This window comes from Astatotilapia calliptera, chromosome 19, assembly GCF_964374335.1.
Source record: "Astatotilapia calliptera chromosome 19, fAstCal68.1, whole genome shotgun sequence".
In the NCBI taxonomy this organism is placed as follows: domain Eukaryota; kingdom Metazoa; phylum Chordata; class Actinopteri; order Cichliformes; family Cichlidae; genus Astatotilapia; species Astatotilapia calliptera.
Genome location: NC_137440.1, coordinates 25,945,242 through 25,972,855, shown reverse-complemented (window position 1 = coordinate 25,972,855; position 27,614 = coordinate 25,945,242). Strand labels below are relative to the sequence as shown.

The 27,614-nt window shown below is 43.0% G+C and overlaps 1 protein-coding gene across 5 annotated transcripts in view; it reads right to left on the bottom strand.

Moving 5' to 3' along the window:
• pacrg (PARK2 co-regulated) overlaps positions 1-27,614 on the bottom strand; it is a 154,900-nt gene that overhangs the window by 15,378 nt on the left and 111,908 nt on the right. For 2 of the 5 annotated variants that reach the window (XM_080294082.1, XM_080294083.1), the window contains one exon: positions 4,438-4,524. The exons of the other annotated variants lie outside the window; for them this stretch is intronic. In XM_080294082.1, the coding sequence (XP_080150208.1) occupies positions 4,438-4,524 (87 nt within the window). The remainder of the gene's footprint in view (positions 1-4,437; positions 4,525-27,614) is intronic. 5 annotated transcript variants of the gene reach the window in all.

The window sequence follows — 27,614 nt, the reverse complement described above, 5'->3', positions numbered from 1 at the left end:
ATCTTTGCTACATGTATTACGTACTATATTTATAGTTGGAGGGACTATAAATGCAAGTTCAGAAGAGCCAGATGTAGGATATTCTTACTAGCATGCAAGAAAAACTTGGATACATTACAACCAAATTTGGGTTAAAATGAAGCTAAGCTGATACACTTGTGTGAAAAAGAAGTCTTATGAAATACTAAGTATGCCGCATGATTCAATAGCATGTAGCATGTTATGTAATTGTTATCACTGGTTTCTGAATATCACCATTTTGGAAGGGTTTCCCTCTCGTCTTTGCAACGTTGTTTCAGTTCATTGAGGTCTACAGATATTTGCAGAGCGCTCTTAAGGTCCTGCCACAACATATCAATCAGGTTGAAGTCTGGACTTTGACTGGGCCATTGCAACACCTTAATTCTTTTCTTTTTCAGCCATTCTGTTGTAGATTTGCTTTCGTGCTTGGGATCATCGTCCTGTTGTGTGACCCAGTTTAGGCCAAGTTTTAGCTGTTGGACAGATGCTGTTTGACTCTAGAATACTTTGATATACAGAGAAGTTAATGTTCAACACAATGACTACACGGTGTCAAGGTCCTGTACCTGCAAAACAACCTGTAGTCTACTGCGATTCATAGTTGGTTTGAGGTGTTTGTGCTCATAAACATATCCATTTTGGTCTTGTATGTCCAAAGGCGATTGTCCCAGAAGTCTTGTGGTTTGTTCAGTTATAATTTTTCAAACAGTCTGAGATGAAGCTCTAACATTTTTTGCAGTTTCTCTGAACATTGCACAGTCTGACCTTGAGGCAATAGGACATGAACTCCTGGGAGGATTGTTCTTTTGAATGCTCCAGAACTGAACAAACTTCCAAAACGTTGCCTTTTATAGAGGTGCTCACACTCCCGGATCATCCTTTAACCAAACACATTTAATTAGCATGATCTCACTGCTACACACCCTCATAATTCTTATGAAAACAGCAATGGTGTACTTAGCTTTTCTGTAGAAAGCTTTTGCTTTTCCATGACGATGCCTAAAATTACAATATTCTACATTTTTCTCCATAAACGCAGACTTGCAAAATGACAAAAGAAAGAAGGAAAAACTCGTTTTATGTTTTTGATAGATAAACAGTATAGCAGTAATAATATATTGATGTCATGTTGTGATACACCCTGATAGCTCAATAATTATAACTGCTTAATAATCCCACCACCTGGTGCGTTGACAGAGGAGACAAATTCATAACATATGGCATAACTATCTCCAGTGAGAACCACAAATGAAATGTCACAATGCAACGGATTTTCCGGACTTGTTTAATTATGCAGTCTCCTTACACCTCGTTCTCGTTGACAATATTTAACACGCAGCTGCGCTAAACTGTACAACGTAAAATGCATTTTCTTTTGACATCTTGTTGGGTTTTTTCCCCCCTGAACTTCAGAATAAGACGCACTATTTGAAATATGTTGGCATCTATCGCCGATCTGCAAAGGTTATAGAGTGCTGCATGCGTATGAATATTAGCGTATATGTGATAGCGCTTTAGATGTGATTAGGGCTTTGAGATTTGAATTATCTCCCCGTTATGTACTCCTGCAACAGACACCTTCATGTCACATTCATACATCACCATGCAAATAGCACAATAAACATCCCCCCGATAAGCACTGTATTTGTCTAGGGATATGTTGACAGCTGACAGGCTTTATTCATAAGGTGCCTGTGAGGCTTGTGAGTTTTTCTCTTTCCAAGCGGACGTTTGTATCCATGTAGTACCCAGGCTAAGCACTGTCCTCTGGCCAAGTGGAAAGCAGGACCATTAGGTCGGCAGAGAAGGGACCATTTATTTGGCTCTTTTTCTGGCTGTGGCTGTATTATCTGCCATGATGCTATTTGTCTGAGACCAGCCAAGCCGCCAATGCGTCAGGAGTTGGGGGGGGGGGGGGGGGGGTGTAGATGAATGATGGCTCCAAGACTCAGCCAGTTTTGCTTCGCTGACAAACTGGGGCAAGAGCTGGAGGGCTGAGGCGATGAGAACGATGACAAAGAGCAAGGATGGAGGCAGGCGCAAGGGACACTCTGGGGTGGCCGGTTCACCAGAGGACACAGTTTAACAGCACCTGTATGCAATGATTGATCAAAAGAGGAGGAGAGAGGGCAATGGTGTTTGAGATACTGCATGATATAGGATGAAATTATGTGACAGACATACAGAAGAATACAGAGTTCGAGAGGTGTAGGTGTGGAGGAGGAACGTAAAGACGGAGAGGGAATAAAACAAACAAAAGAAAAACTACAAAAAAAACCCCCCACACACAAAGAGCAAGGGCCCCAGATGAAGTCATAGCAAGAGAGTGGGAGACAAATAAAGAGAAAAGGTCGCTGGTGCAGGAATGTGTGAGCAAAAGAGACAGAGAGAATATATATTTGTCCCCTGATGGGAGTGTGTTAGGAGTCCATCTGGGGAGAAATGAGATCAGTAGCTGACTTAGTGGTAGAGGAAGACTTTGCTGCCCTGGAGCTTACACACAGACTCAACACCTTCTCCCATTCTCTCTGCTTGGCTCTCTGGTCTCACACAACCTGCAGCGCATTTAATCTGCTGGACCATTTTGTGCATGTGCTCAGGCTTCTGTGTGTGTGTGTGTGCCCACGGACACCTGTGCAGTCTTATTACCCAGTCCTACTCCACCTCTCCATCAAATGACTAGGGCAGTCTGGCCCCCGCCCCACTCTCTCCTCGCTATCTTTTTCACTCCATCCCAGCTGAGACCACAGAGGAATCTCCTCATAGAATCACCCACTAAATCATCTATCCACCAAAGAGACACCTTGGCAAACACTCTTACTGCCAGCTTTCATTTTCAATCCAAACACACACAGGATAGACAGTGGGTGGGTTTGAATTTGGGGGGAAGATACGTGGAAGAGCTACTTTCATGTTTCACTTTATATATGGACCCCAAATGTATCAATTACAGGAAGTTATCAGTAACTGCTGTTAGCAATCAGGCTCTTTGGTGGCTCAGAATGAGCCTTTGGGGGTTTACTACATGTGCATCATGTGAGTAAATCTCAGGGTAATTTGGGGTTTTATTGATTTTTTTTGTAACTGTTCTATACACAGGCTCAAATATAAACTCACACTCCTACTATGTACCTTAGCAAGTTGCCCCTTCAAATTAATGTCAGGCTTGAGCTTTGGTAGTTCCTTGATTTCTCCTGAACATCCTAACCAAAATTTCCTCTCCTTGTGTACAATTATTTGAACTCATGATCTTGGAATGTATAGTTCTTCTCCTTAGATTTTCACTGAGTTCCTTGAACTTTCCCTTTGTTCCGAGTATTGGTCAATCCAATGAGTGCTGTCAAAAATATATTTTATGTTGCAAAGTGAAACTAACACTTGTAGTCAAGCATAACCACTAGGATAAGTTAATAGGCCATGGCTAAGATTTAGGTGAGTGTATATATATTTTTGAACCTGTGTGGATTAGTGGTTTGTCATCAAAGATGAATGTTGTACAATTATTCCAGCCTGGAAAAAGCCCCAAATTACCATGACATTCACTCCCATGATGAGTGTATTTATGTACTTCTGACCACAAATGTATCATAGTGATGAATGTGTGTGGTTCAGGTTTGGGGAAGACTGTTTTCGTATTTCTCTGTGTTTGGTTGCAGGTGGTTTGATCCCGCCTGGTTTCCGCCCTCGGGTAGAGCAGGTTTGCTGTCACACACCTGCAAGCAATCTGCTCAGTGAAGGCTGTTTGTTTAAAGCTGCCTGTGACGGGCTCTGCACCAGACTGTCCTCATCACTGTGGTAGTAAATTAGATTTCTGAGTTGGTTCCTGTGCTTATTCATCAATGTTTAGTAACTCCTGTCTCCTGTGTTTCCTCCAGTGCCCAGTCACCTGATCAACCCTCTTAAGAAACTTGCCCTCTGGATCACAAATAAAATTTCTACAATCCCCCCCCCCTTTTTTTTTTTTAACCATACAGCTCCTGTATGCTGACCCACTCTGAACTTTGCCTCTCCTTTTTCACAGGCCCTCCCTGTGTGCCAGTGTTGTGTTTAGGGACAACTCGGGTTTTCTCTACATATGTTTCACAGTTGTTTTAGCTTCATCAGCAGCCTCTGTTAGCTATGAAAATGAATGTGTTTGTGTATGTGGAACCTGTTTTAACCAAGTGACAGTCTTCAGGGCTGCATATTGAAGCGCCTAAGACATTTGCTCTCTTGGCCACTTGAGGCTGACTCCACAGGCACGTCGATCCCCACAAACCCCCCAGCTTCAACCATGAAACAAACTTCTTGGTACAAGAAAGGGTTTGATCTACAGGCAATTTCACCTGCTAGGTCCCGTTATGCTAGTCACATAACTGGACCTCTGGACTGTGTTTGTGGTGGTAATGCCTTCTGGAACACATTCAATGGAGTTACCTGAATCATAGTACGACTTTCTCTGTTGATGGTTATGAATGGGATTTGCTAAAGCTTCTCTCTCTCGTTCAAACTTAATCTTGCTTGCTGAAAAAAACAAAAAACAAAAACAAAAAATAAAAAACAGGCAGCATGGGATTAGCAAAAATGCTTATGCTGAGTCACAGTAGCAATGTAGTCTACACTATATTAACTTGATGTGGTCTGGTGCAAACAGGTGACACATGTACTGTGTGAGTCCACTGTGCAAAGGATCCTTTTTATACAGCATAATCACAGGGTGCACTCAAATCCACTGACGCATATCAACATCCCAGATGACACAGCACGGATCTTTTTCTACCCAGGAAGCCAAAGGAAGACAGAAGAAGGCTTATGTATAGTTCTGGTGACGCTGAGATGAAGTGTGCCAGAGGGGAACCAGATGAGGTAGGAGAGGAAGGGAAGCCATCGGGGAGGCAGATTAGAGAGCCTGGAGGCTGCTGAAGAGGGGAAAAAAGGAAAGAAAAGCTAGAAAAGGGATGAAACACAGAAGGAGCTCTGTGGAGGAGTTAGCTAGTGGTTAACAGTACCTGACAGAGATAACACTGCCGGTAGGCTTACCTGATTACAGCAGTGTGCTGGAGGACAATAAAAAGACGTATGCACATGGCGCGTCATGCACATACACAAACACTGCAAACACACACACAGACACACACACACACAGAGCCAAAGGGCTCAACAGGAAGCAGTAGCTGCAAAATTCTGGATAGATTCGTACATCAGAGTGGACTGTTTATATCTTCAAGTACTTCTGTATTGCATAAGGTGTGCGAGTGCATTACATTCAAGAGGAAGAAATACATCAGATGTATTAGCGAGTTCGCCAAAGCTATTCCTCCCCCTCACTCTTCTCTGGTTGCAGAGCAATCAAGCAGAGGCTCATATAATACAGTCTCTCCGCGCTCAAACTTTCCTCTTGATCTATGTTTCATGGTGTACGAGACCGAGCCGGAGCGCACAGCACTGCGGCAGTCGTATAAAGTCACAAAATTATCCTGGCCTTACAGGACGAGGAAGCGAGAGGAGTTAATTAATCACTAGTGCCTCATTTTCTCTTTATAACGCTCTCATTTACTCTGTGGCTCATTTCTGTGTGTCACTCTTCGCTCACTGTCTTCTCCCACTGCTGATCTGTGTAAGGTGTTTGATGAGGGTAGCAGTGGCTAAAGAAATAACTGATAGTTTTATTTTATTTTTTTGGTTAGCTCTAATGCCAGCTTTACTCTTTATTAATGGATGGACCCAACTTTATGCAAGCAGCATAAAGCTGAACGATTAGCTAATTAGCTGCGTGTGATATTTCGTGTCAAAGAAGTCGGTTTTCTCTCTACGCAGGCGGTTCTTTTAAGTAGAGATGAAATTAGTTTATCAACAGGAAATTAATCAGCAACTATTTTGATAACTGATTAGCCTTTTTTTTCTGTTTCCAAAAAAAAGACACATTTTCTGATCCCGGCTTTTTTTTTTAAAATTAATTATCTAGAGGTCTTAGAGGCTGTTTGGCAGACAAAAACAACAATTTCAGGACACTGCCTTTTTACACTGAACTGAAAAGTTGATTGCTTAATTAAGAAAATGATCAATTATGGAAGTAATTACTAAATTCCTGGTCTACTTACAGCTGTTGCAGCTTTTTAAAAGCTTCGCCCAGAACTGAAGACGACGGGAAAATAATCCCTTGTAAATTTGATCATAATTGGGATTTTCTTTCTTTTTTTTTTTAAATTATGCTACGTGTTCAGAGAAACTCATTTGACTTCCTGGCTCAAGAGAGAGGGACAGAGTTGAGTCGATTAGTCATTTTTGGTGATCATTTATATTAATAACAAGCAGGAGTGTGTCTGCAGCTCTGCCTCAGCTCATGTTCCTGTGATGAATGGTTTATTAGTTGGTGTCCGATCTTTCTTGAATATTCATTATTAGTGTACACATATAGATTTTTATGCAGCCGCGGGTACAGTGATTCCTTTTAATCACCAGGAGTGTTATAAAATAATTAAACACTGAGAAAAGTTAACACATTCATGTGCAGTTGCACAAATCAAGGTGATATGTTGTTAACAAACTGCGACCAAAGTGAACAAAGTCAAAACCTCCCTGTATGAACTTCCTTCAAACTGCAATCTGAAGTTACTACATGACCCACGGGCCTCCTTCTGCGGTATCCTGCAGAGCCGCAGCTGGACATGGGCGTGAGATAGAAAGAGCCAGATGCACGGCGAGAAAAACACAGGAGTGGGAGGTGGAGAAAAGCCAGTCAAAAGTTATGAAACGTGCCCCTTGAATAATCAACGCCCAAATCAATTTGTTCAACGTCCAAGGGAAGCGGATGGACTACAGAGGAATGCGTGGAGTGGGCGGTCGCTCGGTGCATCCAAGTCCATATCTCAGACAAACACACAACAGCCAGAGAGACTGCCTGAGTGTAGAGAGAGATGGCCAGGGGGGATGGGACCGAGCTGAGACACACACACACACACACACACACACACACACACACACACACACACACACACACACACACACACACACACACACTCTCTCTCTCTCTCTCTTCTTCTTCCTCTCATTCTTTCTCCAGTTTTTGATAGATACTGCAATGCACATAAATTTCCATATTTCTTGGATTAGCGAGCACTTCTATGTTCATACATTTTTAACAATACTTGCTATTTGGCCAAAAGTATGTGGACACTGACGCTGGAACATTTCACTCATTAAGTTTAAGACCGATACAACTTGGATATCTCTATCCATTCATTTTCTTCTCCTTATTCAAGTAGAGAGGAGAACAGCCGAAGTAAGGGCGTCCAGACCTCGGTCTCTCCAGCCACCTCTTCCAGCTAATCCTGAAGTGTTCCCGGGCCAGCTGAGAGATGTAATCTCTCCAACATGTCCTGGGTCTCAGTTAAATATAATAACATGTTCCTCGTGCCTTCACTGCTGGTCGGCAGTTTTGTTTCCCTCACCTCTGTCTGTGTGTCTGCCTGGGCGCGGCAAGTTGCAGTGCACATATATCCCTGGTCCTTCCATTCACTCTTGCCAGACTATTCTGCTGCTAGGGTGTAACGCTTAGGCTAATTCCTAGAGTTTTACTTGTTTGTTAAGTTTGAATTATCCTTGGCTCTTTCTCCTTGTACTCTAGATCCTTCTTTTGTGCCAGCCGTCACATCACAGGCCCAGTCTGCCAGACTAACGCCAAAGAACGTCACCTGCCAGTCCACCCCACCCTGCCTCTGCTTTGGCGGCTAAAGACCTAAACATCATTTTCACAAATAGAAATCAAAAATTCCTGCAACAACAGCACAAAAATATATGCATTTCTTTAATTTATCGCCTTACCCTCCCACTGTTACATTTTTACTCAAAATGTCCTAACAGGGAAGCTTCATTGGACCGAACTGAAGTATGAGTACGACTTGTGGAGTTGCAGTGCAGTACAAGAGTAGAAAAGGCCCGCAGGCAGCAACTGGCCCACTGTGCCCCGCTCAATAAAGGCAGTCGTTTTATGACCCCGCCTCTTGGCATTTTGATTTTAATACTCTTCCTCTTTTCCTTGTGTCTTTCTCACTTCCCCTTTCACTGTTTCTTTTGTCGCCAAAAGATCTGTATTTTCCTTCACTTCTATTTGAATTCCTGCCTCGTCTCCAAGAACGGCGTGTCTGTCTACTGTCTCTGCCTCCTCGCTCCTGAACACTGGCAGAGAGGCGGCCTAAAGTGGCGGTGGGAGGGGGTGGGACAAATGCTGGCCTAACCAGATTAGCAAGTATCCTATTTCTTACACTGACAAATTAATTTCCGTACAAATTAAATGAAGGGACTCTCCCTTGATAATTCCCTTGGAAATTGAAGATGGTTTGGAAGAATGTAATAAAACAGCATCTTCTACAAGACACACACACAAAAAAATCTAATTACTAGCAGAGAAAAATAAAGGTAGGCTAATAAATTAGGGGAAATATAAAGGCAAGAAGCCAGAATACAATATGGTCTCTGAAACCAAGTAATGTGAAACAGAGCGGTTACTAGTCAGGTGGAGTTAGGCTGAGCAGAAATCCAGAAAAGGGTGAGAAAAGAGAAAAACAAAGAAACAAAAACCAGCCATGTCTATTACAGGATCTGCTATATTCCTGCAGGCAATGGCAAGGCAAAGGTAAAAGACAATAATGAAAGTGAGAGGGAGAGGGTGGGTGGGATAACAGAGGATGGGGAAGGAGAGGAGAAAATAAACAGCTCCCAGACAGAGACAAAAAAGAGAAGGATGGATAAAGAAGAGTGTGAGTGGCAGGCGACGGCACAAGGCTGTCTGGGCTCCGGCTGTTCAGATCCACTGACATTTACAGAGTGGCCGATCGCTCCTTGCCATCCTACCCTTGAAAAGTTCAAACGCACACTGATCCACAGAGGAAATGCTACGCCATGTGGATTAACACACTCTCTCACATCTCTCTGCAGGCCTCCCCTCCGTCTTTGTGTGCTGCTGCTGTCAGTCTGTCTGTTTGCGCATCTGTCTGGTTTCACGTCTGTCTCTTACCCGTTTCTGCATTTTCGACAGCACAGGACCAATTCCCCCTCTGATTCAAAAACGTAGCAAAACTTTCCGTATGTGTGACGATGTGCTGCAAGCTTGTATGTGTGTCTATATTCTCTCTAATGCAACCTTTAACCAGCTTTTAGCACATTTCTTCGAAATAATCTCTGTCAGTAAATGCATCACGCTGAATGAACACGGGGGCATGTGTGTGCTGGTGTAAACAGGTAGCTATGGGTTGGATGTCTGCAGAAAACACTACAGAAGCAAAACAGCAATGGTATTTTTTTTTTTGCTTGGACTGACAATGGAACTGTCACTGAAAGTAACACACAAGTGACATGGTGGAGAAAATAGATTAGGAGTCTTTGCAAAACAAATTTGGTGACATACCAAAGCTGTACCGGGAGTATTATCCATTTCCAGGACAATGGGAAAGGAGCTCCCACATAAGAAGGATTAATTTACAAAGGGTTTCTGAGCCTAGCTTTAATGTTTTGGCTCAGTTTCAATGTCAGGAATTTGGGAAGAGATAACAAAAGTCCCTTTTTTCCATAGAGTGTACATAAAAGATGGACTGGAGATGAGAAATATGTAGGGTGCAAGATAAAGTTTTATCAATTTCCAGGTGAGCAACAGAAGTGACTACCAATGACACTGAAGAATACATTGATTGACATATGACCTAGCAGTAATTGCATAATAAGGTTCCTTAAGCAACCGGAGCCTGGCCCCAGTGTTTTCTGGCATTTTCAACTCCTCACTGCAGGCATGTCATGTGCCTGCCTGCTTCAAGTCCTCCACCATAATCCCTGTCCCCAAGAAACCTAGGATCACTGGACTAAATGACTACAGACCCGTGGCTCTGACATCTGTGGTCACGAAGTCTTTTGAGCGCCTAGTTCTCTCCCATCTCAGGACCCTCACGGCCCCCCTCCTGGACCCCCTGCAGTTTGCATATAGAGCCAACAGGTCTGTAGACGACGCCATCAACATGGCCCTACACTTCATCCTGCAGCATCTGGACTCCCCAGGAACCTACGCCAGGATCCTGTTTGTGGACTTCAGCTCTGCCTTCAACACCATCCTTCCAGACCATCTCCGAGACAAGCTTTCCCAGATGAATGTGCCTGATCCCATCTGCCGGTGGATCACTGACTTCCTGACGGACAGGAAGCAGCATGTGAGGCTGGGAAAGAATGTCTCGGACTCCCGGACCATCAGCACCGGCTCCCCTCAGGGCTGTGTTCTTTCTCCTCTGCTCTTCTCCCAGTACACCAACTGCTGCACCTCCACCCACCAGTCTGTCAAGCTAATCAAGTTTGCAGATGACACCACCGTTATTGGACTCATCTCGGACGGGGACGAGTCTGCCTACAGGAGGGAGGTTGAACGTCTGGTGTCCTGGTGCAGCCACAGCAACCTGGTGCTGAATGCCCAGAAGACAGTGGAGATTATTGTGGACTTCAGGAAGCACACAGCCCCACTCCCCCCCATCATCCTGACTGACACCCCCATCACCTCTGTGGACTCATTCCGCTTCCTGGGTACCACCATCACCCAGGACCTGAAGTGGGAGCCCACCATCACCTCCGTCATTAAGAAAGCCCAGCAGAGGATGTACTTCCTGAGGCAGCTGAAGAAATTCAACCTGCCAACACGGACGATGATGCAGTTCTACACTGCAATCATCGAGTCCATCCTCACCTCCTCCATCACCGTGTGGTACGCTGGAGCCACTATCAGGGACAAACAGAGACTGCAGCGTGTTGTGCGCTCTGCTGAGAAGGTGATTGGCTGCAGACTCCCATCTTTGCAGGACCTGCACACCTCCAGGACACTGAGGCGTGCAGCTCGGATCTCAGCTGACCCTTCTCACCCTGGACACAGTCTGTTTGACCTGCTCCCCTCAGGCAGGAGGCTCCGGTCCATTCGCACCAGAACCTCTCGCCATAAGAACAGTTTCTTCCCCTCTGCTGTTGGACACATGAACAATAACCATATGACTGTTCCCGCTACTAACACATGACCCTACGCTGTGTTCACTGCATCATTCCATGTTTGGCACTGATCACCACCTGCACTCATGTATATATCTTTCAACGTAGCACTCTTAATTCTTATTCTCATGTATATATCTCATGTATAGCTCATGCACATATCTTTCTACGTAGCACTTTTAATTCTTATCCCTACTTTTATTTTTTCATGTCTATTTAAGTGCTATTTATGACACTATGTTTGCACTGAAGCACCGCAGCAATTTCCTAATGTTGTAAACCTGCTCAACATTTGGCAATAAACCCTTTCTGATTCTGATTCTGATTCTGAAAGTCCATAAGCAATCAGCTGTCAGCTGCAAAGCAATGTGGGACGAGTGGGCCGCTTCCAGTGTGGATGCAGCTTAAGATAGCAACAGCCAAAATCCTCAGATCGACGCTTCACAGGACCCGGCTAACAGATGGTTGACCTTGTGGTCGCTATGTCCTTCTTTTATAAACAGTCTGTTGTTTCTGACAGTCCACACTAAAACAACTAATTCAACATCAAATAAAATTATAAGAAAAGAAAGTTAAACTAACAGAGAGACTATTACTTTGTCTTTGACACATTTCACTGTGTGAGATAAATGGGCCTTATGTATGGGCATTGCTGCTCTGCTGCTCATTGGGCCTGTAAGCAGGGGAGCAAGTCCCTAAAGTCCTCAGAAAAGTCATTGCATTACAAGTGTTGCATTGCAACACAGGCACTAAGCTGGCAACAATAACGCATACTGAAGCGTGAGGTCAGTGAGAAGGATGCTAAGGGAATCCCCTAAATTTAAAATCCTACCCCCCAAAAAAACATAAATACAAAGGTATAAACATAATAAAATGTAAAATATTAAAGATGAAAACATTAGTTCAGAAGTACAGTGTGCATGAGGACCTGCCTCAGCTCTGATTGGCTGACAGACAGACAGAGGGTGATGAATGGGAACCCCCGGCTGCGGAAAGGTTACTAAGATAGGTCCAATTAGAGATGAGCAGTCGCTCAGGTTTTTACCCAGCAGAGGAACTCCCCAGCACCATATCACTGACATTTAACCCTCACACCCTAATCACCAACACACACACATACATACACACATGCACACAGACATATGTTTATTGATACTCTGATGGGTGGGCCATTCTCCCACGACAATGACAAGAGAAAATAGTTTTCCTATCACATGACGTGCACCTTAAACAGAAGGCCAAGCCTGTAATAGTTCATGTGAGATGAACATTTATAAAGATTAACATTAAATGGTGCAAACCTGTCTAAACACTGTACTTCTTAAACCTGCGCAACACGTTCTCACGTAGCGTAACATTTTACGCTAGGTGACAAATCGTCGACATATTACGCTTTCGGCTACCCACCACGTTCCTAAATGACGACCTCGGAAAAATGAGGAAATATGAGAACCGTCTGGACTGAATCTACACATGTTCGCTCTTTTTCTTCAAATCGCTTACAAACACGCTATTTAACGTCATTAAAGTCCTGGTTAAGGTCAGGATTAAGGTTATCGTTAGAGCTAAGGATAAGGTTAGGTTTAGGGCTGGAATACAGGGCTGGAACGTCTATTACCGCGGGAGCGTCATTGCACTGGATTTCAGCCGCGTACCATAAGAACGCCGAAGGTCTCCTTTCGCGTTCCTGAGGAACGGGACGTGACAAAACGTCGGTATATTACGCCTCGGGAGTGAGAACGAGCTGACCTGCAACCATGAAAAAAGGCCACGTTCCTTGTGGTGTTAATATTTACCAGCTAACTTAAGCTCCTGACCACAGCAAATCAAACAATGCTTAAGCTTGGGAGCGATACAAGTGGAGCAGACGTGCGCCTTTGTTATCTGGCAATATTTGGATAAGGCAAATACAGACAACAGCTCAAAAGTAATTTTAGCGCCTTTGCTGATTATCCCTCTGGCTACAGTGCTTGAACTTTCAGTGCCGCCCCCTCCCAGGCCCACATGCATCCCAAAGTGAATCCACCTGTGGAGATGATGGTCGGCCTGCCCTTTTCATCACCTCTTAATCAGAGTGTTGGCACTGGCTGCCCAGAATTGGATCAACCTCTGTGACCCCTGCTGCTGCTTTCCTTCCAGAGGTCAGCCTCACATCGCTGCGCTCTGCGTCTGCGAGGCAGCGGCGCGTTCTCTTAAATAAAATCTTATTTCTCTCTCTTTCCGCCTCTTTGTCTTTATCTCCCTCTGGCTTGGTGTATTAACCCAGGCCTGATCTTTTGCAGCTCAGATTTGAGTTTTTTTCTTTTTTCTTTCCCTCTTTATTCGGAGTTTTGCGTAATAGCTCGTGTTAGTCTGGATAGAATGTTTGTTTATTTATTTATTTTTGGTTTTGAGTGCGTCAGTCGATATTACCACGACCAATATTTATGACAAATGATTAACAAGACAAGCTGTTCTTTTAACCACAGGTAGAGCAGGCATGCAGAGGCATAGCTTTCTTGATTGGATTCGATTGCAGGACAGCTGTAGTGTAAACAACACTGATTGCACATTGTCTGCAGAAACTCTTACTTAGTGTCCAAGATTAGGGTTTGTTCACCCTCCAAGGACTGGTAAACAATGACAGAAAATAAAATAAATAAACCCACCAGCTGCCAAGAAAAGTTTCACTGGCTGCTTTTAATGTAAATTTGTTACCCAGACGATTTGCAGCCAGAAAGTTAAGGACACCAAAACAACTACTTGTAACTGGAATAAATCTCTCCCGGTTACACCCTGCATTTAGCTTTAATAACTCTGACTTTCATTGGTCAGAGTAATTTTCCAGACACAGGATGAGAAGATGTTACGTCATGTGTGCTCAAAGTGTCAGTATCAGCGTTGTGTGAATATACAGCAAGGCTGCTTTTAGACATTAATCTGATGTCTTAATGGGGCATCTGCATGTGACATCTGCATGTCTAAATGAGGACCATAGTAAAAGCGGTCCCACCAACAAGCTCACTCAGCCAGACCTAGTCATCCCTATCATAATGGCACAGGTCTAAAATGCTGTCAGGGGTTGTGGTGCTAGAGAGAGGACACAAATGCACGGCTTGGAGGCAGACTGTATGAAAAATGAGCCTTTACTGGCCAATTAAAAGAAGCAAGAAACACAAAGCCCCAAAATGAAACAAAACATGAATCTAAAAAGAGGAGAATGACGAGGATAAACAGACCGAAATGACAAAGACAAAGGGAAAGACGGGATAGCGGGCTTTTCAATTTCACTAATTTGACCCTCTTTGTCTCCTCTGTCCTCAGGCCTCCTGCCTGCGACCAGGAAATCAATCTTAGTTTGCCATGCTGAAGGAGATCTCTTTCTGAAATGCATGTGAAGGACAGAGGAGGCTTGCTGGCAGAGCTATAATTGAGGACGCACAGGTGCATCCTTTGCAGAAGTGTGTGTGTGAATGGGTTTGCCTTTTTTTTTTTTTTTACCTCAGACAGACAAATGAAGTGTAGCAAGAGGGGAACTCTAAACAGCTCCTTTTTATTCATACGCTGTTTCACTTAGGTAATCAAACTTGGCTTCATTTGAGGAATTCACGGTGTGCAATTTGGGAAATGAGAACAGATACAGAGGGGTGATTGGTGATTAGGCACATGTGGGAATGAAACACAGGTGAAACAAATGGAGAGAAAAGAGCAAAAGGTCAAGAAAAAAAGAAAAAAAACCCCATAAAGACGCACAAGCGACCCCCCGAAAGTGAAACTCTTACAAATACAAATGCCATAGTGCCACAAAAATGCTCCTCTCCATACCTTTCAGTTACAGAACTGACACTGTGCCTCTTTAGTAAATTCAGCAGATTTTGTATGTCAAAATAAGTTTTGTGCTTCTGCAGACGTTAGCAAATCTGTCCCAAAATGTTCCTGTTTCTTTAAAATTCCAACCTTTATAATAACGGGATATTTGTCATAGCATGTTCTTGTTTACATGACCCGCATTAAACAGCAAGGTAAGAGGACGCTGGTGAAGTAAGATGCACATTTTGTTTGCTATCTTCTGCTCGCTGTAGTTTCGACACTGGATGGATGTCCAGGGTCACACGTCAGATAAGGTCGTTCAAATTCTCAGTGCACCGCTCTTCTCTTTTCCTAACTCCTAATCGAGTCTCCTAACTACCTTTCCTTGATCTCGATGACGTATCCATCTAGATCAAAGAAAGGTGGCTAGGAAAAGGATCTAGGACGCACCCTTACTCTTGTTTGAATGCATCCTTCACATTGTCAGAGAAGTGTTTCTGTTCTCACCTTCCTGTGTTCACTGACCTGCTTACATATTCAGTATAAACACTACATTTACGTTTCTTTTGCTTCTTAAAACTAACTCAACCTAAACTAAGAAGGCATCAACAACACATACACGCACATGCGCACACACACAAATAATGTAAAACTGTGCTTTTCTTGACTTCCATTTTAGAGCCACATCCAATAAGTTGCCTGATGCTTTGCTCCTGAATCATTCCCCTCAGGTATGTAAGCTCTTCATTAAAGCTGTGGCAATCAGAGGGGGGGGGGAGTACTGCTCCTCGTAAAGAGAATAGATTACTTCCCCATCTTTCACAGAAAGCTGTTTGCAAGAGTAGACACTCTCCTCCATTTTCATTAGCGACCTGACTACTATATATTCTCCATATAATTGAGGTTGAAACCTTCTGCACTGTAATGGGTCTTTCCATAACAGTCTTTTAAAAGTGAAAGTCTGCCATCCTTGGGCACTGTGTGATACGGGCTTGTGTCGTGCAGAGTGCATGTGGAAGTGCGTTGCAAGGTGTGTGTGTGTGCTGTTATCAGACTCATCAGTCCTTCTTATGCCACTTTTCAAAGGCAGCTTTGAAAAAACAAAGGCACATCCTCACGGTCTGAGAACTAATATCGGAAAAAACTAGATGGACAGAGATATTTTACACACACATATGTGTATATCTGTCTTTGTCATGTGCAACCAAGCGTTTCAGCTGGTGCAATTTGGCAAAAATAAGCGTAATCTTCGAAAATCCAATTTTTTATGCATGAGTTTATGCATGAGTTTAAAATTCTCCTAATCATTATTTTATTGGACTCCTTTTATGTTGCTTTTATGTTCTGTCCTTTAATGAAGTTTTATGCCCGCTGTTGTTTTATGATAAGATGTTTGTGCAAGAATGAGATTATAATGTTTATGATTATTTTATACACTACAAACCACTTTATAGGCCTAACAGTAAGCAATAACTGCAGGGCTTTCTGAAAAACACAGGCTTTGATACATTCACCCACTGTAGCTACTAATCCTGCCTCTCTGCTCTGCATGCAGCGCGCTGGGCTAGTTGAACTCACGTGGCCAGGGTTTTATTCAAACTAGTTTCCTTAAATTATCAGGCAGGGGAGATATTACCGCACGGTGAGCTCAAACACAACGCAGGTGACACTTTCCCCTGTAATCTCAATTTTCTCTCTGTTTCTCAATCAGACTGAACATCTGAGAAGATGACATCTAAGGGAGACTTAAGCTGATGAAAGGCAGCTATCGGGAGTCGTATTTAAAGCGAAGTCAAGATGGTCAGCGGTAAATGCAAGGTAAATTACTCAGCTAGAGCAATTTAAACGGCTAATGAAATGAAACATGTCGAGTATGCCATAAAGCAGCAATTTTAGATCAGATCTCATTCAGGGCCTTGGATGATTTGAGCTTTGCTTTCCACTATAGATGGATAAAAGTATAGAGCAGACACTGTGCCATAATATGAAAAAAAGAATGATCTGCTTTCGCCTTCAAGTAGATGAAAGTCATATAACCCCCTCCTACTACCCATCTGGCTTTAGCTTGTGGTATCATCATCCAAACCTTTGAAAACAAGTTCCTCATTATCTGAAAAACCCACCTGCACTCTCCCTGCATCTCTTACTTCCAGCCTATTAGCCTAGCTTACACCATCAAACCTTCTTTGAACGTGGACAAGTCAGCATCCCGAAGTTAGTGTGGGTGATTTGTAGCTCTGTGGAAATTGGAAGTTGCAGCCTGAGTCAAAGATGAGTCGTAAACGGGCGGGAGAAGAGGACGACAGCACTCAGATTCAGAGAGGGAACTGATGAAGGCCATCAGCCTCCCGTAGATCAGAAGCGCATTCTTAATAACCATCTCGTCAAAACACAACCCTCTGCTCACACCCCGGGTCAAAGTGTACAAAATAACAAATCAGAGCGTCTACGGGGAGGACTGACTTACAAACTGCATTTCTGTCCCTCTGCTGAGAGTAAACCCCACAATTCAAATTCTGCTCAAATTCTCTCAAAATCTTTTACACTTACAGAGTTTGTTTTACTCAAGTTCACCTGTGTGGCGATGTGGGGAATTCATAAAAAAGGAGGGTAAAACTATTGTTCTTCAATTATTTTTGAAGCCCAGCTTTTAGCTTATTCATCCAGGTTGATGTGGTGTGCAGTGAAGTGACGAGTTTGAAAGGTCACTGCTTCAGAGGTTGTGAAGTGTATTCAGACTGAGTGCAGAGTTAATTAATTTTTCTTCACTTTTGTTATTTTCTCTTATTGGGGTTTTTTTGTTATTTTTTTAGGGCTGAAGGATTTCAAACGTCTGCGTTTAAATGGAAAACACTGCAAGCTAGCAATAAACACACGGATTTAAACCAATCTACATTTTTATATAAACTGTGTATGGCTAATGCTCTAGACCCGGGAAGGGCAATTAATTTTCCCAATGGACCACCAATAAGCTGGTAAGAGCACACGCCACAATTAGGCACTGGAAATGTGAAATGAACCTAGTAAAAACACCAGCATTTATTATCACTGTTTAATCAATGTTCCTAAAATCAATTATGAACAAAATGTGCCTGTTTTTACAAAATCTGTGCTAATTCTATGTGCTAAGTGAGAGAAATCTGGTCTGTTTTGGGCTTAAACAAACGCATTAGAGTCAGGTTTAATGTCTGAGGTTAAAATATGAAGGACAGCAGACACGTGATCTCCACTGAGAGAGGATCTGAATCTGGATTTGTTAAACTTTGTCTTGAAAGAAACTGCAACCTTCTTGTGAAAGCTTCCACCTTGCCTTGCAGTTTGGTATTTAGCTCATTCATTAGTGCAGTCACATCAACAGCAAATGCAAGATGTGGTGAGAGCTGTTCCAACACATTTTCACATTGCTTTCAAAATGAAAGCAACAAAGTTGTATGATGAGTTGGCAATTCCGTTTTCTCATTGACCTCATGAAGTCCAGTCAGGGACAACCCAAGAGCCTCAACACACACAGATATCATCAATATCATTTCTGCTCCTTTTGGGCTGAATTCATGTCCAGTGAAAGAGACTATTAGTGTCTAACACCCTGCCTGAAAAGTGATAAACTTCACATAACACCTGCTCTTTATTAAGTTAATTAGCATATTGATAATCAGGTCATAATTGGGTGAAAGTGGGTTATGTTTATGTATCAGCATACGTGGTGTCAGGACTGTAAACCTATGCAGGTTAGAGAGACTTTAGAGAGGACATCTAACTGAAAGTACATTAGTGAAGAAGTCCTGCTCTCTTGTTTCACAGTGGAAATGACCCCAGTGGTTAAGAATGTTGCGTCGCTGTTCAAAAACTCTCCTGCACACATGCTTTTCTTTCTGCCTTTCAGACACTGAAGAGCCACAGATTAGAACAAACTGAAGATTTTACTCAATTTCATCACACACGTATCTTTACAATATTTGGTACTATGGCCATCACCCACATCTTTTAGCTTGTCTGTGTGTAAGAACGCCACCTTTGAAAATTCTTTATTGCTATAACCAACATGTCCTGAAGGACCGCCTTTTCTATCGAAATACAATATTTTCACTTAAGATTAGGGTTACATCTCTCATCATGGTCATTATATAACCTCCTACATCTCCACAAGGCTGACAAAACTATGCCATCACTGATCCGCATAAAGCTACACTGTTACCAGCAGACGTGAAATGCTGACTCAGACCAGGATCCCCCAGCTTATTCTGGTTTCTGTGTCAGAGGGTGTCTGTGTTTGCTTAAATTAATGCGCATGTGTGAGTACATCTTGCTTTTAGTCTCTGCATCTATAATGTATGAGGCAACACTGTGCATGTTATCGTGAGCATGTATGCCATTGTTTGTGTGTGTTTCTCTACAGTGATGTGATAATGCATCAGCATCTAAAATTGGTTGCGTATGTGTAAGAGTGTGTGTGTGTGTGTGTGTGTGTGTGTGTGCACGCGTGTGTGTGTTGGTAGCTGTACAACCTGGCCCTCCAGGGGACCATCAGTGTGTGAATCTTTCAGAGAATAATAAATTTGTGCAGGGCGAGGAAAAGAGAGGCTGGGACCGCCAATCGATCCCACCACTGTTTCTCAAATTAGGAAGGAGGGATGAGCGCGAGAGACAGGAGGAAGAGGAAGACAGGAAGAAGAAAAAGTCAGACAGTAACAGAAAGACTAGGGGAAGGGGAACTGAAGTAGACAGTGGCAGAAAGCATTTTAATTTGAAAACGTACGAGCAGAAGGGAAGCACGTGTGCAAAAAAAGCATAAAGAAAGGAAGAGCAGCAGATGCAGGTACTGTTGCAGTGATTGAAGGAAGTGAATAAAGAGAAAGAGCCAAACAATGAGTCCAATTAAGTATCATCCCAGTGGGGAAGAGTGTCACCATCCTCCTCCATCCGGGCTACACGGCAGCAGCTTCCAGGGACACACTGCTGGTCACGTGGCTCAACACACAAACCTCATGACACATCCACTACAACTATTAACACGTACACGGCTGCACAATTTTCTCACAGCTGGAAAACACATATCTTAACGGATTGTTCACACAGAAAAGACATTTACACACACGCACGCACACCAATGTGCAATCGTGCACATCTCCTGAGGGACACAGCCTTTGGAAGACCTGGGGAAGAAGAGGAGCCAAAGATGGCTGGCGCCAGCAGCTACTGCTCCCAGGGTGCAGATGTGTGCCAGGGGCTAACCCACTCATCTCTGCTCTGCCCACCCACCAGCTGCTGCTGAGGGGTAGCAAACATGCTGCCCCAGAGTAAGCCAAATCGATTACAAACACACAAGTTAAGAATACACTCGCATACACACAAGGGAACGTGAGCACACACACAGACGCACACACACAGATTCATACAAATAATCTAACTCATGTCTCACACATAAACAGGCGATGGCCTCGGGGATGGCTTCCTGTCTCTTAGAAAGGCCAAGTTAATGAGTGAGGCCTCCGGCTCTACAGGCTTTGGACTATAGCAGACAGAGTGTCTGAATGACTGACTATGGCACTACAGTGGGATTAGAGGGATGCTTCATATTGACACAGAGAACAAATCGACATACTCTAATAATTCCCTTTCACATTCTGCGGCGGTGTGAGAGGAAACAGCAAATGGATAGGAATAATAGAGGTCGAGGCTGACGGTCCCCTGTGAGTGCTTTCACCCCGCTCCCCCTCCTCAGCACATCCCACGCTCAAACAGACAGATACGTTAATGCACATCTGAACACATGCAAGTGCGCACACAGACACAAGAGACACACACTGAATAGAGACAAGTGATCCTTTTGACTGCAGGCACTGAGTCCTGAGTTACAAGAGAAAGACAGCGCGAGAAATACGATTTTTTGGTGGTGATGGTGGTGGTGGTGGGGGGGGGCGTATGAAAGGCTGAGCGAGGCAGACTGAATGGCAGGAGGGAGGTGACGAAGGAGGAATAGAAAGTGTAAAAGTGTGAAAAGAAAGCCATGTCTGCATTTCAGCATGTGTAAAAGGCAGCAAGAGAAGAAACCCTGCTTCAGATTTAATCTGGGCCTGGATGCAAACAACACCCAAAGCCCAGCCTCTACAGGGTGCTGCGTGCACAGAGAGTGTGTGTGTGTGTTTGTGTTTGTGCATGCAGGGGTGGGGGCGGCTGAAGGATTGGTTGCCAGGGAGATTCTGACATATCGGGCCCCACTCCCTGCTGCCCTCAGTTTAGCCTCGACAAGTCGGAGAAAACGCTCTGCGGCGGCCCGGCTAATTTACAATCTTTCTCTCTTGTTCTTTCCCACCTGTCTCTCCCTCTTCCTCCTGCCGCTGTCTTCCTTTGTTTCCATCAAGGTTATATGATTCTCTGCTAAGAATGCTTACTGGTCTTTGTACTAGTCTTGACAAATTTTCTTAATCGGTTTTACCTGGACCACTGAACGATTAATTTCCCTTTCTCTTAGTCTTTCTAGCACCTCTTCTCATTTCTTCCTCTTCCTCTTCACAAGCCTCTGTACTCACTTTCCTCTATTCCCCTACTTTATTCTCACTCTAAGGTAGGCTGATATGGTCGGGACCTGTTGTTCTCATCTGGTGACAGCCAAACAGGGCCTGTTGTAATTAGTGTGGAATTCTAATGAGCTTATCAGGTCAAAAGCAGCTTAGTCCTCCAGGACCCTAGCAGGGTGGAAATTAGCCCTGCTCCCCTCCCAGACAAAACGCACACACCCGCCTGCACATTACACAAAAACACATTGTGCATACCGATGATACAAGCTCGATTCATTAACAGACACTCGCTGACAAATTCAGCCTCACTCTCTCCCCTCATAAAGGGATTAGCCCACTTTACATCAGCCGGTTAACAAAAAAGCGAATTATTAATGCGAGTGGCAACAACAATAAAGAAGGCAACAGCACTGATGTGTAAGGCTGTCACTGTGCAAAAGGAACAAGTAGCTGGAGGGGTGAATAAGTTATCTGAAGACAGGATTGTAGGCACAGATAAATAAACAAGCAGATGCTCAAACAGGCGCATGCACGCAGTAATTGCCAGCATGTACACAAAAGCAGTGCAACCTTTTCTTTACTTCTCTGTGATGGTGTGGAAAGGAGCAGCAGCTTTTAACATAAAAGCTCACGCTCTTATGGTCAGCAGTCTGCTGCTGCAGCCAGACATCTCCATTAAGTATCTCCACAATTAGTTCTGTGGAAGTTGCGCTGATATGCAGAAAGCAGAGGGGGAAAGGCGAGGTACATTGATTAAGCACTGCAACAGCTGCACCAACTGAATTACACTCAAGAATTTCAGTTGCACATTTCAGCCATCCTCAGATTTGATATTTCCATTAAAAGGAAGCCTATTTCAACTTGGAGGGCCTTAATAAGCCTAAAATGTGCTCTCTTGCTAAATTACTCTGTAAAACAGATGAATTGTTTTATAAATCCTAAATGTTTGACCCACAGAGTCAGCCATAACTATGCCAAATGCATTTTGGGTTAAGGATATAGGTGTTATTTCTGGTGGACTGAGGTAAGAAGTATTAACATTTTTTTCTTTTTGTTTTTAGTGAGCAAAGTGGGCTTCACAGCCAGAAAGAAAAAGAAACATGGCTGTGTTTTTGGTGCTTCTCTCTCGCATTTTATTGAACTAAAAGAACTCATAAATGCTGCTGTCTATAAGCAACGACTAAGATGTATTCTTCTTTTCACAGCAGCTCATTTTCCTCCATGTCCTCCTTCACTACATCCATGAACTTTCTCTGAGGTTTTCCTCTTTTCCTCCTGCCTGGCAGCTCTTCAACATCCATTGTACAAAATATCCACTATTCCTGCTCCGCACATCTCCAAACCAACCATCTCAGGCCTGCCTCTCTAACTTTGTCTCCAAACCACTCAGCTCGTCTTTTCTAATCCTGTCCATTCTGCTCACTCCCGAATAAAATGTTAACAACTTTAGCTCTGTCTTCTATCTCTTGGTCAGTTCCACTGCATCCAAACCATACATCATAGCAGGTCTGACTACCCTCTTGAAAGCCTTCCGTTTCACTCTTGCTGCTGTCCTTCAGTCACAAATCACCCCTGACGCTCATCTCCACCCACTCCACCTTGCTTGCACTCTCTTCTTCACCTCTCTTGTGCACTTTCCATCGCGTTGGATGGTTGACCCCAGGTACTTAAACTCATCTACCTTCTTCTTCTTGCATGTTTTCCTTTCCACTTGTCTCCCTCTGATTTGCCCACATACATACTGACTGACATGCTGACTTTCAGTCCTCTACTCTCCAGAGCATACCTGCACCTCTCCAGGCTCTCTTCAACCTGCTACGTAGTCTCACTACAGATCATAATGTCCTCTGCAAACATCAACATCCTGCCTGACCTCTGACCTCATCTGTCAGACTATCCATCACTACGGCAAACAAGAAGGGGGTCAGGGCAGATCCCCCACCTTGAGACCAGGGACCTACCACACACCTACCACTGTCTTACTTTCCTCATACATGTCCTTAACCATCCTCATATACTCCTCATGCAGTACCACAGCTCTTGGCGCTTTATTATTTGCTTTCTTTAGAGCTACAAAGACACAGTGCAACTCGTTCTGACCTCCTCTATACTTCTCCATCAACACTCTCAAAGCAAACATCACATCTGCAGTGCTCTTTTTGGGCATGAAGTCATACTGCTGCTCACTGATCATCGCCTGGCTTCCTGTGATGTAGAGTCTGAGTAATTTCTTGTAATGTATTTTTCCTAATTTACATTACACCCAGTTTCAAATTGAAAAGGCGGGACAGAAAACATCATTATGGCGCTAATTAAACATTATTCTTACATAAACAGCGATGTTGGCCCATGAATTAAAGGATTATTTCAAATCCCTTTCAAATCTCTTTCAGTAACAATGTCTTCATAGTGGGGAAATCTGTAAAAAAAAGTATAATGAATGTACATTTGATACAGTGGTGAAATGGTTAAATGCACAAAGATCAGCTACACTACTAAAACGTTTGCTTGATATTGTGTAGATCCAGCTCATGTCGCCAAAACAGCTCCGACCCAGCAGGGCACAGACACGGGACCTCTGCTGGTGTCAGCAAAAATATTTACGTGGGTGGTGTGTGTCACCTTAATGACGGGACTAAAGGTTTCACAGCAAATGTTGCATTGTAATGAGATGATTAATGTTATCCCCTTTACCTGTCAGCGCTTTTAATGTTGTGGATGATCAGTGTATCATTGTATGTCAGTGTGTAATGGTGGGAGGCCAGAAGACAGTAAAGGATTATGGGAAAAAGGAGGAGGGGGGGGCTGAATAAATCCATTTCCTGTGTTTGGTGCTGTAGCGCAGCCCTTCCATCTGTTTTATTCCAGACTGGTTAACATCCAATCACTTACTGTGATAGTCCTGGGTGTGTGTGTCTGTCTGCATTTCCGTACCAGGAGAAAAATGGGATGCAAAAACTCCTACACTCAAAATGCTTAGATCTTGAAAGCAGATCGGTGAAGCAATGCGTTTGAGGCAGAAACGAACGCTGCATTTCACCCTTTGCTCTCTCTGAAATACAGCACGACCCGCTGAAACAAGCAAAGCGTATCGCCAGGCACACGACACAGGAGATCATCAAAATGCAATCACGCAGCCACGGGAAAATATTAAAGTCTGCAAGGTGAAAACATTAACCTACCTCTGTTAAAACAATAAAAACACTGAGACATTGTTATTTTTGTAAGATACAAATAGCTTTCTTTTCATGCTTTAGTCTTGGGTGCTACAGTCTGGATTTAAAGCGCATTAGAGGAGTCTAAATGGACCGTCTCACTTGCCTTTACTCTGTAATACACATCCAAACGTCATCGTGTTATTTAAAACCACAATGTCATGTGGAAAGTTGCCCGAGTTATTACTTATAAATGTCTTCCTGTTGGTAGATTAAGCCATCCATCTTTATGTAAGTGAAATTTACACATCTATCCAATACATCTCGCCTAGCGCCCCCTGTTATTAATGCAAATCCTGGCCTTAAAGGGGGACCAGAAAGGGCCAGACACAACTGAGAGCAAGAGGGAAAAAAAGAGCAAGAGTAGCAGTCTTCCAAGGTGAGCAACACAGTTAGCCACAGCGAGACCACATGGCTGTGGTCTCTGAGAGTTAATGAAGCAGTCCTTCCCTAATATCTCAGCCTGCATCCACTACAGCACAAGGTAAGAGACTGGCAGATAACCCTCTCCTCTGGCCTGAAAACTAATCCTGCACACAACTCATCCCTCACCACTCACCCTGTAAACCATACCTACCTCTGTCCCAGACAAAGGCATAAATCTGCTCTTGTTTCCAGGTAATAAAGAACTTCTGATATAGCAAGAGAGCAAGAGTGAGAAAGAGGGAACTGCAGTGGCAAAGAAACAGATTTATTATAGGAGTGAAAACACATCCTGACTAATGACGTGAGTAAAAGATTCATGGTGTTGTTGTCAAATGATCTAATGAGCATGGTGAGAGAGAATTACAATTAGGGAGTCTAATGCAATCGCATAGTCGGACAAAATACCGAATACCAAAAATCGAATGTTTTTCTAGGGGAATGTTGTTCAGAAAATAAGCAGAAAGTTATTTTGCCATTAAGTTGAAGCGAACTGAAATAGTTTTTATTGCACAATATTAAGTGCATAAACACAACAACAGTAACAAATGAAACAATCAAAGCTTTATATGTTTGAAATACTATGTTCCCATATGGAAAAGATATATATAAATCTTATAAGGTTTGTGTATCTGTCTTGTGTGAAACTTGTATGAAAAGCATACAAGAGTAAAAACAGATATAAGATCCCTTGAAAAATTATATAATGAAACTTGTATGTTTTGGATACTTACTAAAACAATATATGAAAGTAATGTGAAAGTGGCCACTTTCATGAGTAAATCATGTAAGCCTTATATGATTTAGTCATATAAGTTTATATGACATATAAGTCATATAAGTTTTTACTATTTCTTTTCCATATGGGTTCCTTCACGGGCAGTTGTATCCATGAAACACAGCAATGGATACGTTACGTTACTCCACTGATTAGCTTTTGACTGTTAAAACAAAGCTAAAAGAACCGTCTTTGATCAGGAACCAGTTAAAACAGCTCTCTGTGCTCTGTTTGTTCTGTCGGGTAAACTGACACCACAAATCTAATCACACATTTATTTTAAGATAGCATCACTGCATCAGTCTGGATTTATATAGTAGGAGTGGAAACTCTCTTTTTCTTTTACCTGAGTACCAAAAGTAACCTCTAACTCTATCATACCAACCTGTGATAATACCAATAGTAATAACAATGTCGTATCGTGATATATAAATGATTGTGTCTTAGGAAGTAGAGCAAATCATCTAATGATCAGCAGGTTGGTGGTTCAAAGCATCCTTGGGCAAGATACTAAACCCTGAGTTGCTCGTGATGCATTCATCAGAAGCACTTTGAGTGCTCAATTAGTGCACTCAAAGCACAATAAGGAAATGGAAAGACCTAGTGGTTAAGCAGGGCTTGAAGGAGATGGTTAAAAAGCTTGACCCAAGATAAAGTATCCCAGGTAGAACATATCCTTATTATGTGGCAAATACTGTTCAGCTTCTGAAGAGTTTCAAGGTTAAATTACTTTAGTTATCATTAAACTCAAGTGTTAGGCAGTTATTTTATACTTGTACTTTAAATTTCCATGGAAAACACTATCTAGGCCTAACATGTCATGTGCTGTGTCACTGTCACTGTATATAATAGTGAGTCACTGCTATTGTCTTATAAAGCTGCTGCTGGCACCTTGTTTCAATTGATTCACATTTTGAATTAGACATTCTGCCATCAGCGACAATCGCTGCTGCCTGCAAGTTACAATCACTGTGTATCTCTCTGTATTTTACTTTCTATATTGTCACAAATATCATAATCGTAAATAAATATCGTTATATAACTTTGAGGCTATGTCGCCCACCCTTTACCAGCATCTTACCTTACCTAAGATGCTCTTAAGTGCTACAGAGTAACTCAATCAACCTACTGTGGTGTTATTTTCAGTTAAAACATTACCTGCTCTAACCAAGGCAACCCAGAGGAAGCACCACAAGCAGTAACCGGGCCACTGGCTAACATCATTATTCTGACTGCCCGTCACCGGCAGCAGTCGACACTGTCGCTATGACTTGCCACCTCAGTAATGCCGGCGCGCCAGATGGAGGAACGCACAAATTAGTCACCGGACTTGTCTATTCCTGCCAGACTAACACATCTCTTGAACCAAGAGGGATAACGTTTCTGTATTTGCATTTCCAGACCCAATGTGCATTTTGTCAAACTAACAAATGTGTTTTTAATCGGAATATTTTTCTCTGTGTGCAGAGCAGAGGCAGCCTTAAGACTGTCAAACTGCTGAATGTGCTCAGGTTTTTTTTCATGGTGGGGATGGGAGCTGTGCAACCTTACTTAACTCTGAATAAATAAACACTACTTAAGAAAATGATTACATTTTACACGTTTTTTTAATAGGAAAACCCTGATGCTTTGTTGCCAAATGCTTTGTTGATTTGCTTGGGGTTCTGCTTTGGTTATAGTTGTGTTGGCTACCAAAAAGGTTAAATAACACTTACTCTTTGAGGTCTGCTTAAATGACTTGCTGGGATCTTTTCCTTTTTTTTCCTTTTTTTTTTGAAAACTGCCTACAGCTATACAGAAGCCTTTCAAGCTGTGTGAGTGTCTGAGGATATTGCCTTACTACTGCTCGTCCCCTGGGAAGCCTGGGTTTCTGCACTG